At 41.5% G+C, this 18,317-nt stretch overlaps 1 protein-coding gene across 3 annotated transcripts; it reads right to left on the reverse strand.

Annotated features, from left to right (window-relative positions):
• Window positions 1-269: 269 nt before the first annotated feature.
• lin28b (lin-28 homolog B (C. elegans)) lies at window positions 270-16,934 on the reverse strand. Of its 3 annotated transcripts, none has more exons than XM_079348821.1 (5): window positions 16,646-16,934; window positions 15,720-15,913; window positions 5,643-5,830; window positions 780-1,105; window positions 270-606 (listed from the first exon to the last, which is right to left on the reverse strand). In XM_079348821.1, the coding sequence occupies exons 1-4, from the start codon at window positions 16,653-16,655 to the stop codon at window positions 796-798; spliced, it is 702 nt and encodes a 233-aa protein (XP_079204947.1). In that variant the 5' UTR covers window positions 16,656-16,934; the 3' UTR covers window positions 270-606; window positions 780-795. The 3 variants fall into 3 exon arrangements, with proteins under 3 accessions (XP_079204947.1, XP_079204946.1, XP_079204945.1); XM_079348820.1 differs by having other exon boundaries at window positions 270-611; XM_079348819.1 differs by having other exon boundaries at window positions 270-1,105.
• Window positions 16,935-18,317: the final 1,383 nt, after the last annotated feature.

Here is an 18,317-nt window from a genome sequence, read left to right on the forward strand (position 1 = left end):
CGCATGCGCACCCACACACACACACACACACAAACTCTCAAACACACATTCTCACTCTTTGACAATCAGTTGGTCCAGTCTATTTCATGGAGGAGAGAGGTATGTAGTGAGTGTTTTCAAGATTACAGAGAATGTGTTTTAGCAGCCCGTCGTCTTTTTAGAAAGAAAGAAAAAAAACCCTCTGCAATCCATGAAGTTTCCCTCTAGATCATTAAAAACCAAGCTGATAAGCTTTGGAGTCTAGATTATCACTCAGAGAGTCTCGAGCTACCGTGTGCGCTGAAAGGATGCATCATGTGTCTACGGAATGATCGGCAGATACAGGATATATGTTTACGGCTTTACGGTTAACAGGAAGGAAAGCATTCAAATATGGCGGACATTTGGTCCAAGAGGGATCAAAATAAGGGGGAGAAGGAAAAAAAATCATCGAACCAAGATTCATACCATGTTGTTTCACTGTTGAGCTGCACTGATTGAAACAAGAAAAACAGTCATTCTCTCTGCAGTCACCTTTCCAGCGGTGGTTGCCATAGCTGCACCAGATGACTACAAGTCAGTCACTTGAGTTTACACATGTCCGTACCCCGGTGATCGTTGCCATAGCTGCGCTGGTTTGAAACATAAAAAAAAATAATTAAGTATAGAAATCAAGACCTCCCATTTTTCCACAGGTGTGAGGTAGATGAGGGGGGGGGGGGGGGGCAGGGGGGGGGGCATCAGGTATCCTTGATTCAGAGGAGACATGAGGGTAAGGGGCTAGCGGTGAAAAGGTTCACCTCAAACTGGCTGTTTTCAGGATTTCCTCCACCTCTGGGTCCGGGGGCCGCGTGTGTGGGAGTCCTCGGGAGAAGAGGAAGAGCCCTCCAGGGGAGACGAGCCGGAGCGCTCCTCCTCCTCGGGGGGGCAGAGGTAGGGCCCGGTCCCCGGGCTAAAGGCCGAGGTAGACGCTTGTTGTTCCTGAGAGCCTGAGGCGGGCGCCAGCGCCTTGTGGGGACATTGAGCCACCATGTGCGTGATGCTCTGGCAGTAGTGGCATTTCTTTGGCTGAGGGGGCAGGCCACACTCCTTGGCATGGTGGTCCAGACCTCCACAGTTATAACAGCTAGAGGAGAGAGGACACACGGGGTAATGAGAAACCAAATCCAACAACACTAGTCATGACTGCTCACTTATTTGAATCTTGAGACAGAAGTTCAGGAATGTTTTGTTATCCTTTGAACACACATTGAAGTCGCAAGAACAAGAAGTCGAGAGCACCCAAAGTCAAATCTTTAAACGATTGGACGCTGGACGCCAAGTTAGAAATACTGAAGATGATGAAAGGCTGCTCAGAATCAAGACCAATCAGGCTGATTAAATAATATTCCAATAGTGGATGCAAATTATGACAAAACGATCAATTAGATTATATGACTACAGAGAGTGCTGTCATCAAAAATGTCCATCATGCTGTGATCCATAAAGGACGCACACCAGTTGAAGTAGAAAGATTGAAATCTGGGGGATTAAATATGTGGAAACAGAAGAGATCAATATGATTGGACTTTTATTTTGAAAGTTGAGGCTGTAGGTTAATAATAATAATAACTTTATTTATATAGCACCTTTAAAAACAACTGCTTACAAAGTGCTTTACATATAAAAACAAATACAACATCATTTAGAGAGGAACAGAGGTAAACAGAGGGACCAAACTAAAAGTAAAAGGCTCAAATAAAAGAACTGAAAATAAGACTGAAGGGGGGTGGGGGGACATCCCTTCACAGGCAGAATGAGGATTAAAGAAGAGTGTGTACTATAATGCTGTGTTATTGTTGTGATCCAGATCGAGGTTTATTTGAATCATCATGCAGACAGGATCAAACACTTCCTGACTGAAATGAAAGTGAATCATCTTTCGGCTGTTTGGGCTGCGCTGCAACAGGCTGCTCGTTTTGTATTGTTGCGTAAGTGCTCATGATGGATTAACGCTGGGTCTTTGTAACATAACACAGAGTAAGGTGTTTGACCTGCTCTTTGTTAAGTGTCTCAGGATAACACTTATTATGAACTGGTGCTCTACAAATAAAGATTGATTGATTGAGTGGTAACCTCCTTTGAATTTCAATGTGACACGTTTCAAGTTTTTTTTTTTTTAAATGGTGATTAAAAATGTTTGATTGATTGATCGCAGTAGAAATAACTCCAAAGTTTTGAACAGATTTATGGTCACATTTCTTGATGACACTTAATGATATTCAGCCTGAGGATACAACATAGTGGGACTACAGGAAGTAAGAAGTCCACTATTCTACTATCTAAACAGTCTTACTTACTACCTGTTTACCTTTGTCAGAGAGCTAGATTACCTCACTTACAGTGGGTACAATCCTGGCAAAATGAACTTTTCAAAAGCAAAGAAAAGCTCATTTTGAGAACATATCAAGCTAGTGACAGCTTGAGTAACTTTTTCCCTGAAGAGGTTTTTTATGGGATTTTTGTATAGCACTCACAGCTGCAGGCACTGCCCCTCTTTACCTACATGTTTGTTTTATGCTCTTTAGTCTGTTGAGGATGTAAATATGACGTACCACTACAAATGACCAGATTTTCAAACAGGAGGTGCTGATAAAACATATTGATCGGTATATTGATCTCTGCTTGTTTTAGCCATTACTACTAGTCACTGGTTACTTCGTGAACCTCTCACGATACAGGAGTGGATTGCAGTGTTTCCCACGAGGTTGGAGTTGGAGCAGCGGAGGTGAAGTCGAACAATAATTTAGTTTTTAAAAGAAATCTTTACAGTAATTATTAGCATTTATTGGACAAAATAATCGTCTGACAACTACACTATTGTCATTAATGGCTCGTTGGTAATGGCAAAAGAAGGGAGGAGTCAGAAATGGACCAAAGAAAATGAACACTTTATTTTAGTTCTTATTGCATACCTCTTCCACAGTATTTAATTCTTCATATTAAAAAACTGCCTCATTGTTGTGTAATATTGTCTGCCTTTCAAAAACTAAACAAATGTCAAACAATAAAAAAAAAGTTACAGAATTCTGTAATTTAAAGAACAACTGAGGACAGTCCCTAGTGTAAAAAAGTGCATCCTTACGAAACCTCCTAAGTTGTATCTGCTCGCCACTAGATGGTGCTACAACACAAGATATCGCTGTGAATGGACTGAAAGCAGCGCGCTGGAAGACAACACAGTGTTATCACATTTGACAAGGAGCAATTGGCTGATGAAAGACTGGAAAAAAGCTGTGAAAGAAAATCAGCTCGATGGTCCAGCCTGCCCGGATGCTGCCGAATATTTCAGCACAACATCAAATCAAAGAGACATTTTGAGTGGGTTTAGGCATTCCATTTTCATTAACGCTGGTCTGCTGTGCTCTACTCTCCTCAGGCCACAGAGTCACGGACATGTGACTCATCCTCTGTTTAGTCATTTTCTTCATACCAGTTAAACACATCACTGGGCTTCACGATGACTTGATGTTCAAATAATGTCTTTACAGAGAAGCTAGCCACATAATCATCAAGCTGAGGTTCACTATGAATACATTCCAATTAATCCAATATGATGGCTAATGCACAAAGACAAGCACGAGCACAGAAACCCAGCATGTTAAAAAAATCACTGCTACTAGAAGAGAAATGTAATCATGCCTGTTCATCCTCAAAACATCTTAACATGGGCTAAAATATCCACCAAAAAAAAACTCATCTTCATGCTCTCTCACTGGAAATAAACGCAAGTTAAGCTGGCAGAAAATGAATACATTCATAGTTCTGGTTGAAAGTGTATTTCATTTTGTGGATTTTTGCATTTCTTCTTTATTAAAGTTAGCTTTACGTTAGAGCTGGACAATCAAAACCGACATTGAGCGTCTAATCGACGCATTCTTGCCCATGTTAATTATTTCGATTATTTTCAGGGCGGAGTCACGTGACGACATGCGCATTTCGCAATATGGAAGCAATGTCTATTTTGTCTTTAGGGAAGACGACACGGAACATAAAAAAATCAAATGCAAACACTGCAAAAAATACTAGTTATTTATCTTCTACTGTTTTAGAGAAGTCTACTTTAAAACTAAAATTTGTCATTACAAGTGATTTCAGTTTGAAAATACTCAAGATATTCGATCCTCAGATATTCTCTCTTTCATCAGAAAACATTTCCCGATAGTTGCGCACATTTACGTGAGGATCATGTTCTGACATGTCTTTTCTACTGAAATGAATGTCAAATAACAGATCTTAACATTCTACAGTGTAGTGTTTTTAACTTTTTGAAAATACCCAAACATTTGAATTTTGCAACAAGACTTGAGGAACAAACATTTTGTCATCGTTCTCTCTGAAATAAAGACCGTCAGCACGTATTCAAAGATAACATGACTAATTATTCGTCTATGCTGTATATAAAGAAGCTGGAAAGCACCTTAGACACTGGTCTAATGAAGACAAGATGGCTGAACATATTTGGGAAATAACTCATAGCATACCAGAGCAGTGTTGTTTCATTTAATGGAGACATTGTCTCGAGGAAGCAATGTTTTTGGGAAGCATTCCAGATGTGTACTTCAGTTACTATATCCACAAAGGCTGAACACAACTCCTCCATCTCGAACACCTTAAGAGCTGCACACTGCAGTACACCAGCATGAAAAAAACGATTGTCACAGCACATGGTTGCATAACAGAGTGGCCAGCAGGGGTCAGAGCAGTGTAACTGCCACAGGAGCACGCTCACAAATTACGTCACAGTCATCTACCTGCCATGTCTGAATCCAACACTGCCTTGGTGCTACCACCTTAGCAGAAGGTAGCGACACTTGACCTAACACTGGATCAATTATCCCAAATAAGCTAAATTATTCAGCTGCGTAAACCAATCAGGGAGCCTTTTCTCTCAGATATTGTTTCCTCATTTCTAGCACAAGCTTCTTCTTTTTTTTCCAGACAGAACATTGGATCTTACAGGAAACAACAAAAGTGGTATAAAAAAAAAGAGCTGGACTTTCATCATCATGTGACTCCTTCCCAGATTGTAATTCTCGCCTCCGCCTGTCTCGTTCACCATACGTCATTCTGTCTCTTCTCTGTTTTCAACCAGCAGGCGTTTTCAAGGAGCTCCACATGGATCCCTCTGGCAGATTTAAGCAAAGCAAGATTTTACTGAATACAAAACAACTGATTGAGCTGACGCCGCATTGAGATGCATATAAGCCCAATCCATCTCTGTGCTAATGCTACCTCTAATGTAAAAGCTGGCAAATTGACATCAAACAGCGGCGATGGCAGGCAAAGTGCTCTATTCAATTCCTTATTAAGGTGCGCAATAACCATAGCAACAGGCATATAGTCTGGCAGATTGAATAGATCTAATCTATAATCTCAGCCCACTCAGAAATCACTCGCTGCAGTGAGATGTACATATAACATATGTCTCCTCCCGCTAAAAGCAGCTTTCTCAATGCAGCACTGCACTCTTTTTTTTTTTTTTTTTTTTAATGGTTGAAGCAGAGACTTATGGGAAATAAATGCATACATACATACTGTGTAGCACAACATCTCTGCAGACATAGAAAAAAAATACACAAAAAAATGTATTTTGTATGATTCCCAAAATTTCCCACACTCACCGGTCTCCCTTTGGTTTGCGTTTCTGGAGTGGGACCTTCCCTTTGGGTCGTCTCTCGCTGCCCGCACAGGGTCCCCCACCTGGTCCGGTCACCCGCAGGGACTCCAGCCCCTTGGAGGACTTCTTATAGGTGAACTCCACCTGCTCACCCTCCTTTAAGCTGCGGAAGCCCTCCATCACCAGTTTGCTCTGTTGGGAGGAAAAAAAGCAATTATCCATTTAAAAGCAGGCTGGCGCTTATAGCTCAATGAATTCATAATGATAATGCGTCCAAATACACAAGGGTCTGTGTTAAAGAACGTGGAGGTTCAGTTTTGTTGTAGGCTACGAGTACTATAGAGGAGTGCTCATGTTACGTGACATTTTATTTCACAATAAACATTTGTCTCTTCTTTGATGGCATGATCTATATAATGCTGTTCGTGATGACAGCAACACTCGCACAGGAACACAGCAGTGAGATCACATTCATCTGAATCAATGACATATTTTTACCTTGACTTTTTTTCTCTCACTGAGCTGACAAACAATGAATGCTATATCTTCATTATGTGAGGGGAAATGTAAAGAGAGCCTCAGTCTGAACATCATTTGTTCAATGAAAAGACTCCATTTTGACTTTCTGTCAGTACAGAACAAAGCTCAGCAGTCAACGCTGCTTTAACACTCAAATATTGTTAGTGGCAAAAAAAAAAAAAAGAACGAAAAAGACAATCAGATCAGAGTGTTTTATCAAGAAGGTCTGTTCCAAACGTCTTCTTGGAGGGTTTCGTACGAATTGCTGCATGCAGCAAAAACACAACCTCCAGCACCGCATAATGCACACATCCATTCAAACATGGTGGATTGACTACAAGCGGTTAGCTCCAACTGCCATCACAGCCTGTGCACAGAGGGACTTATCGCGCACACGGCATCTTTTCTTTACTTTCTTTATCTACTTTTCACAGACACACCACTTCCTATTCCTTCTGCAGGGAGAACAGACGAGAAAGTCGCAACCAAGCAACCCTTTTTTTTTTTTTCTCTCTTTTTCTTTCCACACATCCACCATCCATCTTATCTTCATGATCGCCACTATTGATTTAGTTACTCCATAACCACCGGACAATGATTTATGTCTTCATGATGGCACAGAACTGACTGCTTATATGCACTGTTCCTGTGACCTTCATGAATCGCAGCGAGCCCTGCAGATCTCAGCATAGGTAAACACACCCACACAAGCACGCATTGTGCCGAGCAAAACCTACTACCTACTATACATCGAGGCCTAAAAATAACAATGCAGGCGATCTGTAAATTCAGCGCCCGCTGTAGAGGCAGATGTGTAGGAGACAGGAAGAAAAAGGAGCAAATGAGCAGAGGGAATCAAAATGTGAAACAAGAGAGGAAGGAGAGAAAATGTGCTCAGCAGCGTTTTTTTCCTTCTATGATGTCTGTCGACGACAGCACCTACAGGTGCTCCATACGAGCTCTATTCAGAGATATAATGGAAATGTAAGAGAGCAGAATAAGTGGGAAAGGTAAAAAGAGAAGCCAGGAAGTGACAAAGAAAGTGTGAATTAATTAAACACCAAGAATAATGTTTCAGATCTGCACCTGTACGTTACACGTGTAAGATTACAGTGACGTGGGAACATGTTTCAGATTGCTTCGTTTTATTGAATGTTATTTAAAAAAATACAAAATAATAATTCATCATTTTAGTTATAAAATAAAAAAAGAAGGGAACAGTACAAACTGTCTTTGAATTAATTGCACAACTTTTAAATTTCAGAGAAAAAATTAACTTTTCAACATTTTATTTTGATATTTTAAAAAATAAATCTTTTAATCTACCTGAAAACCCAACTGACTTAATGTCACTAAAATAATATTTATAATAAATGAAATGAATGTCACGGGATTGAATTAATTCTAAAAGCAGATTTTTCGGAGTTACTTTAAACCTTCAGAATTTCTAAAGTTTGTGTTTAGATTTAAAGTTTCAACAGTGAATAAAGAAAAATTTTGTTTTGTTTAAAAGAAAATAAACAGGTTGACTTTGTGAGATAAGATAACGAAGGCAACATTGTTTATTTATGGCCAACAAATATGTACTCCTAGAATAGCTATAAATCTGACAAAACAGTTGCAGACATTTACAAATGTTTTTCTTATTCACGTGAATTGTGAGATTTATTTTGTAACATGTATTTGTTCAGAACGTAACTTTATTGCTTGAATTAAAAATGATGAATAATTAATAGCAATGACTAAGATTAATTCATTACAACCAACTGATATCAGATCAATCAAAAGATTCAAATTATGCTTCAAACTTGGACAATTAAAAAGTTAAAGACGGACAAATCTGCCTTTAAATTGTCTTTAAAGCTCCTTAACACTGTTTCATGTTTTCTTTACTTTTACTTAAGTAGTGCTCATGTTTTTAAAATAACAAACACAAGAATTTAAATCCAATCATTGCTTTTCCTCTTAGATTGTCCTCTCTGGTACTCTGGCTGTGAGGTTAGTTAGAGTTAGAGCTTCGATTGGAGCCGATTGCTGATGGAGGACTCGTTCAGATATTGGATTTGGCTTTGAGGAAACGATGAGGATCAGGGGATGGGAAGGAGCCAAAGCAAAGATTTGGAACGTATAGGTGGGATTTAAAAAAAAAGAATGAATGATGAAGGCAGAAACACACTGAGTTTGTGGCTTTAAGCAACCAATTAAGATCGATGACAAGTGGCAGTACTACTGCTGCTGCAAAAAAAAAGAACATTCCACAATTCAATAAACAATTTATGTGTATGTACACACAACACATACATACCTATTCTTTATAAATACACTGAAGAAGCTCAAACATTCATAACCCTGCTCTTAAACTAAAATCCCACTTAATAAAGATTTTAATCATTAGACCATCCAAATGACTTTAAGACTCTGCTGCTGCAGAGACCAGAAAAAAAAGCTCATTCAAATGTGCGCCCATTCCCCAAACGCCCTCTGAATAATGATGAATTATCATTGACTGGTCTCCAGACTGTACGGTGGTCCTTCCTCTCCTGTCTTCAGACCACAAGCAGCTCGTCTCTCCAGGTCAAAGTTGAGTGGTTTGTCTCAGCACCCTACCCCCTCTCCAACCCCGACAATGCCCACAATGCACCAGTGAGGAAACCACACAACCCCTTTTGTTCTGCAGAAACGCAGGAAAACACATATACATACATTCTCACACACACACACACACACACACACACACACACACACACACACACACACACACACACACACACAGTCTCCTCGATATAAGACAAGGTGTCCAATCGGGCTTCTCATGTCTCAGATGAGTTTAGTTTTTGTGAAGAAGCTCAGTCTCTCCATAGTTACATAATAAAACATAGCATGTGGACATACATATGTCTGTGTGTGTGAGTGTGTGTGCGTGCTTCCATGTGTTTGACAACAACAACAACTTCACAAATCAGAACCTGTAACCCGAGTCACCTCCTCTTGAATGACATGGCGGGTGTCTTGACCCGTTTCAGTTTACGCACAGAGGTCATGAAAGGGCACGGCCACGAAGAGGGAACGAAAGAACGTCAGAGAGAGAGAGAGAGAGAGAGAGAGAGAGAGAGAGAGAGAGAGCGTACGAGAGATCACAAAATGGAGGAGTGGCCTGGAGCATGGGGGAGGTGGATATGGGAGTGGAGGAGTGGGGGGGGGGGGGGGGGGGGGTGTTTCATGGAAATGCCTCCAGCGCATTCTGTTCAGCTCCAATGGAGGAGCAACTCCTGATCAGTGGCTGGACCTGGGGGGAGCCCAGGAACAAAACCCCCATTTGATCAGGAGCCCCACAGGTCAGCAGCAGAAATCCCGGGGTCAGCGGTATAACCATCCCAGCACCCCTGCCCCCCCCCCCCCACCAGAGTGGCAGACCACACCAGCTCTCACACTTTCACTCAAGAGCCACCAGACCTAAAAAAAACTGAAGAAACCGAGCCTTAAAATGGACACCGGCTTCGTCTAGAAAATGCTTGCAGGCTTCCGTATATGTAATAAATATCTTCCTATAGCACCACATGTGTATGTGTAGGATGGAGCCAGCGATCAATACAGACTCCCAACATCCTGGATAGAAATAGCCCTCCTTTTCATCAGCCAGGCCCTCGTCATCACCAGGCCCAGCAATCAATACAGGAAGCTGTAACGTGAGGGGATGAGGAAGTGGCAAGAGAGAGAAGAGACCCACCATCCTCTGCCTGTCCCTCTCTCTTTCTCTCACCGTGGCGACCACCGGGTATGGAAGGGCTAATTATGGGATGCTTTAAATCAGAGGTGGCCCGAGCTGGATTTTGTTGGCGTTAGAGAGGAAAAAGGAGGTGCGTGTGACAGGGATGGCGGTCACCATGTGGCGTGGTGCCATTAAGTAGCTTTTTACACACAGGAAATGCTAAGTGGACAAAGCTGGGCCAGATCAGCTCAGATGGACATAACCCAACAGGACGCATATAAACCAAAGAAGAAAGAGGGGAGAGAACAGGAGCGGCGGAGAAGAGGAAAAAAAAATAAATACGCCGATGAAACCCACCAACAGAGCTGCTCTTCTGACGCTGACACCCAAGCCCTCCTCAACACGTTGTCATTAGTGGCCCTGACCCCTGAACCCTGCCCAACCCCCATCAAACACTTAAAAGACTTCATGTTTCCCCTGCCTCAAATTAACAACATCCAACACCCCCGATTATGACTGGGGCAAATATTTGATCTGGGGGAGGAAGCACTAGATCATCTTGCTACGTTTATCAGCATGAGAGAGGAAATGAACCTCTGAGGTGACTGGTGATAAAACACACAGCCTGCTAATAACTGCAGCCATTCAAAACACGAGCACGCTTACAAGACACTGAAATGTTTCACTTCTTTCACAAATGTGAGGAAGCAACTCGAACATAAGGAAACTGTACATACAAAATTAAAAATAGCAAAGATATATATTAATATATTAACCATTAAAGGCAATGAGGTTCTGTGATATGATAAATGATCCCAAATTTGGTGTGAAGTAAATGTACCTTCTGTGTTTGTATATAGTCAGTACTGCTTTTTAAATACAGCAGAAGAGAAGATTTTAAATGTAATATTTAAAAATCAAAGATGTGACGTGTTGCACTTAAACATGAAGCATTTCAAAAACTATTTCAGACAAAAGTAGACGCTCAACAGATTCTTTATTCTCATTTGCTCTGCACTTTTTTTCCTCTTCCGTTCCTCCTCTCCTTCCTGCAGAGAATCATTTCTTTATTAATTTGTCATCAGTTGGCAGACAAACAAATCATCACAAAAAAGCTATTTGAGGACCTGATTCTTGAGGGGTTTTTTTCCGATGGATTATCTTCTATCAACTGTGTGAACAGAGTGTTGTTTTTATATATTCATTGTTTCATATTTCATACTTTTGTCCCCTACTTTACTTTATATTTTATTTCAGACCCATAGGTGAATATAATAAAAAAATCAAAAGAAATACAAATACAGGATATTAAGAAAAAGGAATATAATCAATCTGTTTTACTGTTTGTTATAACACAAAGACACTTTTACACCAGTGTTTCCAGAAACACAAGGAATATCTTGTAATTGGTTTCATTTCTTCTTTTTCAGTCAAATAAAAAAACACGTTCTTTTTAAACAAATATTGGACTCTCCAGTGTTCAAGGTAGCAAGTGAACCATTTTCTCAGGTTTCAAAAATGAATGAATGAATTATTATTGCAGATGACTGATTAATGTCATTTTTGGTAGTTGCCGTTTGTTTGTGACTTGAGGAGTCAAAGGGAAACATTTGAATAGTTCGATCTTCTGCTAAGAAATTCAACTAAAAGAGAAACCTTAAAGGAGTAAATGTCCACCCAAGGCTCATCTATTTATTTACGTAAATAGGTACGGTGCACATTAATGAACACAAACATGTTAATATGCCAGATTATAGCCATCGGCTCATTCCCTCCCTCGGCAGGTTGGTGCGTAAACAAAGTTACATAAAACCACGATGACAACCACATATGATTTACTGCTGAATGTTTCAGTCTGTGTCGATGTATTTAATCCAAATTGAATTAAATTAAATAAATGTCAGGGGGTGTGAACACAGCCAACGCTGTGCGGGCACTCTCTTTGTGTTTCAGGTGAACTGCGACTTGTTTGGAGCCCTGCTCTGCTTTCTATTCCGCCACCTTTCCAATTACCAATCATCTCTGCTCTCTGTGGCCAGCTCCTCAAAAGGAAGTCACATGACTAGCCTTTCTTCTTCTTCTTTTTTTTTTTTGCGTTTTTTGATGTGCTGAAGAGAAGGCAGGGTTGGTGGAGGAGGAGCAGGGGGGAGTGTGTGTGATGGTGGTGGTGGTGTGTGTGTGTGTGTGTGTGTGGGGGGGGGGGGGGGGGGGGGGGGGGGGGTAGTGTGGCTGCAGGAGAGACAAAGCCTGATACTGGCTATCTGGAGGCAGGGATGGGTGGGGCCTGCATGCCAAACGGTGACACGGACCAGAGGTTAATCTCACTAGGGGCCCACTTTAACCTCGCTGCACAAAACACACACACACACTCTTGCACGCGCGCACACACACTCAAAAAAAAAGAAAAAAAAAAAAGAAGAAGAAGCTAAAACATCTTACAACGGTTCACATGTAGACATCAACAACCTGGTGGCAAGGAGGGGAAAGTAAGATCCACACACACTAACTTACAGGGGGCTCCATAAATTGAACACACACACTCGGGAGAACAGCAGCAGCAGCAGCAAACTGTTCAACATTTCAAACTGATTACCGACAAAGGGCAAGCAGCCCCCCACCTCACCCACCACCCCCTCCTCACCCCACCCAACCCTCCTGCCTTTTTGTCTTTAAAGAAATTCCTCTTTTAAAAGAATGCCCGAGGAGAGAGCACCCCCCGTGTCCCAGCAGGAACTCACACACACACACACACACGCGAACACACTTATAACACATGAAAAAAAACAAAAAACACTGAGTGCAGGTAGAGAAGAGGTTGACAAACTAACTAGATAATGAAACGGCTTTGTGTGTAGAATCACTAAGCAGAGAGGTGCAGCGGGTGAAGATGCTTAATTACTCCCCCCCCCCTTCCCACTCCTCGCTGCTTCTCTCCCTCTCTCTTTCTTCCTGACACACACCTTCAAAAAGGAAGTGATCAGATAGGAGCCCTGATGAAGAGGCCTCCCAGGAAGATACCCTCTCGCTGACTCGTACACACTCTCACCCCTTCCTCTCTTACCTCCTGCTCCTCCACTTGCTCCTCTTTTTCAAACTCTCTTTGCGTATATGTTTTCCTTCTTGGCTACTGCTGGCTGCCGCCGCCCCCCAACCCCCCCCCACCACCACCACCAACACTTTTTTCCCCCCACATCCCTTCTCTTTCCCTCTCCTATAGGAAAACTCCTCCTCTCTTCTTCTCCCCCTCTTTCTCCTGTCCTCATGCTCACTCGTCCCCCTCCCAATCGCTCTTACACCTCTCAGCCCTTCTCTTTTCAACACACAGGATCAGAATCGTGCCGGAATATTTTTCCACTCATTTTTCTTTGAATAACCGACAAATAACCTTTTATCACACATGCAAAAAAAACAACCTATGAAACGATGTATGCGTCTCTTACAAAGTCGGATCTTTATGCAGGTCTGCACTGATTTAAAATATTCCCTGAACTTCCATTACACAAATGTGTATGTGAGATTTAACATGTCGGATAATGTGTAGTATTTTAATGAAACATACATCCCACACATCAGAATGGACTAAAAACACCTTCAAATAGCATCTGTATGTGAAAATGGCTTCTGAGTGACAGCAGAAAGACAAGAGGGAGGAAGAGTGGCAGAAAATGAGTGACTGATTTAATGAGAGTGGATAGATGCAGAGGAACTGTCTGTTTTGCATACAATGTGCCTATGAATGCATATTGTGCACACTACATGACAGCTGTTTTGTTTCAAACATGTAGCTAAAAAACACTTGTGTAAACATATAGGCCTAATTCATTTTGTCCCGTAAAAATAGTTTTTTGGGGGAAATAATTTGCTCTTTAAAAAAAAAAACCATTTAAAATTGAAATCAAATGTGCAGTATTTAAGAAAATTATTATCACATGCAAACACTTTCAACATTTTCTTTTTCACAATCTTGATATTACAAATTCATAGTTCAGCTGAGGCTTTAAAATCTCTTCATGCATTTGAAAGATGTTCCCTCATGGCAGCAGCGTTTCCTGTGCTAATACAAACTGCTGAGATGGAAACCATTCGTTTGACTTCTGCTCCGCATTTTAAGCTTCTTTCCTCAACAAAACTTTCCTTCCTGTATCTATCTTTCTGGAATCATCCATAACATGTCTGTCCGGCAGTTTTCGACTGGATATAGATGCACACATTCAGTCGATGGAGCCACAATAAGAAGATATCAATCAAAGAATGAACTGATACTGCAATACTGTGATGTGCAGCACTTTCATAGGAATCCTCCTTTATTTTAAACATTTAGAAATCATATCCTCACAGTACAGGCAGGCAAAAAAAAAAAGAAATCAAATATGCGTTATTATTTAAAGTATAAAAATCCACCTCATGACATGATAGGTACACCAATGTTTCAGCTTAATTGATTTTTATTATCACCAAATTTCCTGCAGATTTTAAACAATTTCATAATAATTGGGTTTACGTGAATGTTCATGTTCTTATATGAAAGTCACAATAAAATATCCGGTACTAACTTTCTATAATAGCGTTGAATGAAGGTACACAGAGACTTCATTAAGAGGAGAAGACATGAGTGCAGATCAGTTTAAATCATTGGAAAGCAACTCATTTAAGGGGGAAGGAATCAACAAAAACGTCCCCCTTTATTGTCCTGCTGACTCACAACAAAATAGATGGGGGGGGGGGGGGGGGGGTATTGATTAAGCTCAACATCCAAATCAGAGGACTGCAATGCAGCTTTTAAAAATCCCAGCAAAAGCTTATTTAAGTAAAAAAAAAAAAAAGACTTAAAGGGAGACACATTCAAACATTTTTAAGCACCATTTATATTCTTAAACACTCTTTTACCTGTTAATGATCAGTGGAGCCTTCTCTTTTTATCTGCCTCTACATCACTGCTGACATCTGACCTCTAATGCCCCCCCCTTCCCACCAGTTCAGCACAACATCCTATGAATCAACAATAAAGACACCTCAAGGAGAAAGGTGTCAAATGAAAGAAACTTGTGAAAAAAAATGTGTCTCATCCTCTGCTGTTACTCCATGACAATTTTAGAGACACTTTACAGGACTGTTAAAAAAAAGCACGATTAAAAAAAGAAGGGAGGACAGGCTGATTGTGCTCTTTGTTTGCTGCAGAAAAAAAAAGTCGAAAAACAAGGCCTGAGAAATGAACTCTATGTGCAATAAATCATGGAAAGCAGTGAGTGGAAACCTAACGGGATGTCGTGTTGCAGTTTAACTTGCATGCTGGAGGAACAAAACAAAACTGAAAGGAGCTTAAAACACGGCCTCCAAGTTTATACGTTTTTCAAAAAAAAAAAAAAAAAAAAAAAAAACCATGTTGGCTGAGTGCATATAGGAAGCGAGCTCTGCTGTCCATTAGATCCAAGTGTGAAACAAACCGTGTCACAGCCACACGACATTTCTTCCCTTCCCTTTAGTGCAGAGGGAAGCAAAGGGAGGGAGGAAAGGGGGGAGAGAGAAGGACGCATGTTGCTTAAAGAGGAAACTTAAACGTGTTTTTTTGTCCAGCCCGTGGACAACGTGTGATTACACACTAACATGTTGGCCAATGCAAAACATCCGGATGGTACAATGTGGAGGAGGACTAAAGGGGGGCATGTGGGGTTTAAGATGCTTGGGGAGTGAAGTGACAGTGAAATAGTAGGAATAAAAAAAAAAGGAAATTTAAACTAATCAATCAACCACCGTTGTTTAATAGGGGAGATCAGATCCGGGCGAGGCCATTGCAGATGTATACCTCGCGGGGTTTCGTGGTTTATTTTGTGTCTTTTTTCGACGGTAACTTACTTGGTGGACGAAAACATCCAGAGGGGGGTCGACGGGGCTCCCCTCGCTGCCGGTCATTGAGATAAATCCAAAGCCCATCCGGACGTTGAACCACTTGCAGAAGCCAGAACCCGACAGAACCTGAGGAGGTCGAGTCCGGTCCTCCTGCTCGGTGGACTTGGCGGGGTCTTCTCCGCCACCTTTACCCGGCCCTCCTGGAACAATTCACGGGTTGGAGAGGGAGCACACGGAAGAAGCAAGTTAGAACATTGTGTTGACTGTATTTACAGGATAGCTATACATCCACCGTCGCGCGCGCTCCCGATATAAGTTTAATGGGCGATGTTGCGTAAAAACAACTTTCTTGAAGAAGCGAGGGGGGAATCCCCCTTCACTCGCAAACAGTAGCCTATGTAAAGTTCACGGCCGGTACGTGTCCTAAAGGCTACTTCTGCTATCTCGACAGTATAATCGGCGCGTGGCGATCGAAACATATCGTCTGAAGTAGTTTGTTACTTCATGACAGATGCTCAACTCTGTCGCGTGCACAGGCACGCTCAGCATAGTGGAACTTGTGCTGGATTTGTCTCGTGCATCTGCAGCCCGCTCCTGCTATAGTGTGTGTGTCTGTGTCTGTGTGTGTGTGTGGAGTTGTAGTCTACGGTATCCTAAAGGCAGGTGTACACATGGTTCCTCGAGCTTTACCAGTGGGCAGAACAAGCAGACTATACGCGCTAACATTGTTCACATCTTAGCGCAGCGAAACATGCTTCAGATGTGTTGCTCGCGAGGGGCGGCTCGAGTCGGTTTTTCTGATTTTTGAGGTTTTTTTGGAAGAAAAATCGCGTTGCACCTTGCCGCCTCTCAGCGCCCCCCCCAACCTCTCTACTCGGCACGGGAGGGGGAAAAACTATGCAGAAAATAGGAAAAATAATTGCAGAAATAACCTTCGGCCATGTTTCCCCGCGGACCCTCTGCGCCCAAGTTGCGATAGAGAAGCTTCCTCTGCGAAAACGGGCTGCGGTCGTCACCATTAATCCGACATCCTCGATCCCATCGGTCACCAATTGAGCTCGCATGGTACGGCGTGCTTTCTGCCTTTTGATATTTTTGTCATGTCTCTCTTTCTTCCCTTCAATCCCTTCCTCACTCACACCACCTCTGTTCTGCACTCTCTCTCTCTCCCTCTCTCTCTCTCTCCCTCTCCCTCTCTCTCTCTCCTTCGCTCTCATTCGCTCGCGAGCTGGCTGTGCCCGTTCCCGTAGTGAGCACACGTGACTTCGTCAATTACATGCTTTCTTGCTACTAATTTCTACCCTGAGAGTGCAGAGCACAGAGGGAATCGCACTCGCAACCTTCACCATGCAGCAGTACCAATTTCTTTTAACCTGTAAGTTGAAAACAAGCAATGTGAGTTTGAATTAATAAAAGGCTGCGTACTGTCCATTTACAGTGTGCTGTAGGAGTGATAAAAGTGCAACAGAAGGGGTTGGTGTGGCCACATGAAGCTATTATACCCTGAGATTCGATTAGATGGGATTCAATTAAATTTTAATGATTCCTTTGGGGGAGATTGATGTAGTCATAGCAGCAGGAAAAATAGAAAACATAACATAAATGTGAAGAAATATAGGAAGAAAAGAAAACTATTAAGAAACAACATCTACATAGGCTATGTTGATTTACACATCTGTGAACCTTTAAAACAGATGTAGTGGGATTTGAGTACGTTGTGCAGAACAGAACAAGACTAAACTTAAAAATAGCACATTAGGTTGTTATGCATATCCAATAACATAATAAGCATAATGTCGACATAGCCTACATTAAACAATGCCACCGCAGCAGTAAAACAACTGTCATAAATAAAAGTCATTTCTTGACATAACCTTAACAAAGCAAATAAAAAAGTTACTTTTCTGAATGTTCAACTCAACATTTGCAAGAAATATAAGTGTTTCCTGCCTACACAAGTACTTAAAACGCAAAGAATTTGGAAGATGACTTTTACATCTTAAGTTGTTTCAATAAAACATGGAGACCTAATGGTTGTCTTTATCTAACACTTAAATGTGAACATGGGTTAGTGAGTTTTGTATTTTACTTGAATGAAACCAGACATAACATCAAGCAAAGCCAAGTGAGCAGACTTCCCTTTCCACCCCAGACCAAAGTATCTTATCAAGTCCAAAATGTAATGCTTATTCTCCATGCTTCCATTCATGGACTTGTTGTTTTGGAGCTCATGTTCCTAACGTAGGACCAGTTACCTCCCAGCATCATATACTGGGCACCAGAGGAGAGCTGAACTCACAGCTTAGGAATGTGACTGGAAAACCCAGAAAAACAAACCTGGAAACTGCAGAACAGTCTCTGATCTGCAGTTGTCAGGAGAAAAGTCAATCGTCATAAATACTTTACAAAAATTTCACTGACATATTGAGTGAGCATTTAATGTGGATACGCTTGGAGCATGTACACAGAGAAAGATTTGCCATCCATTTAGAGAATGTGTTTCAGTTTTTGTAAAGTTCAAAAGGACAAAGGCACATTTTTAAGTTGGCTCTGAGTGTGAACATGTTTGCTTTTGGTTTAACATCACCAAGTCATCCTTGGAAA

This window comes from Symphodus melops, assembly GCF_947650265.1.
Source record: "Symphodus melops genome assembly, chromosome: 1".
Classification (NCBI taxonomy): Eukaryota; Metazoa; Chordata; class Actinopteri; order Labriformes; family Labridae; genus Symphodus; species Symphodus melops.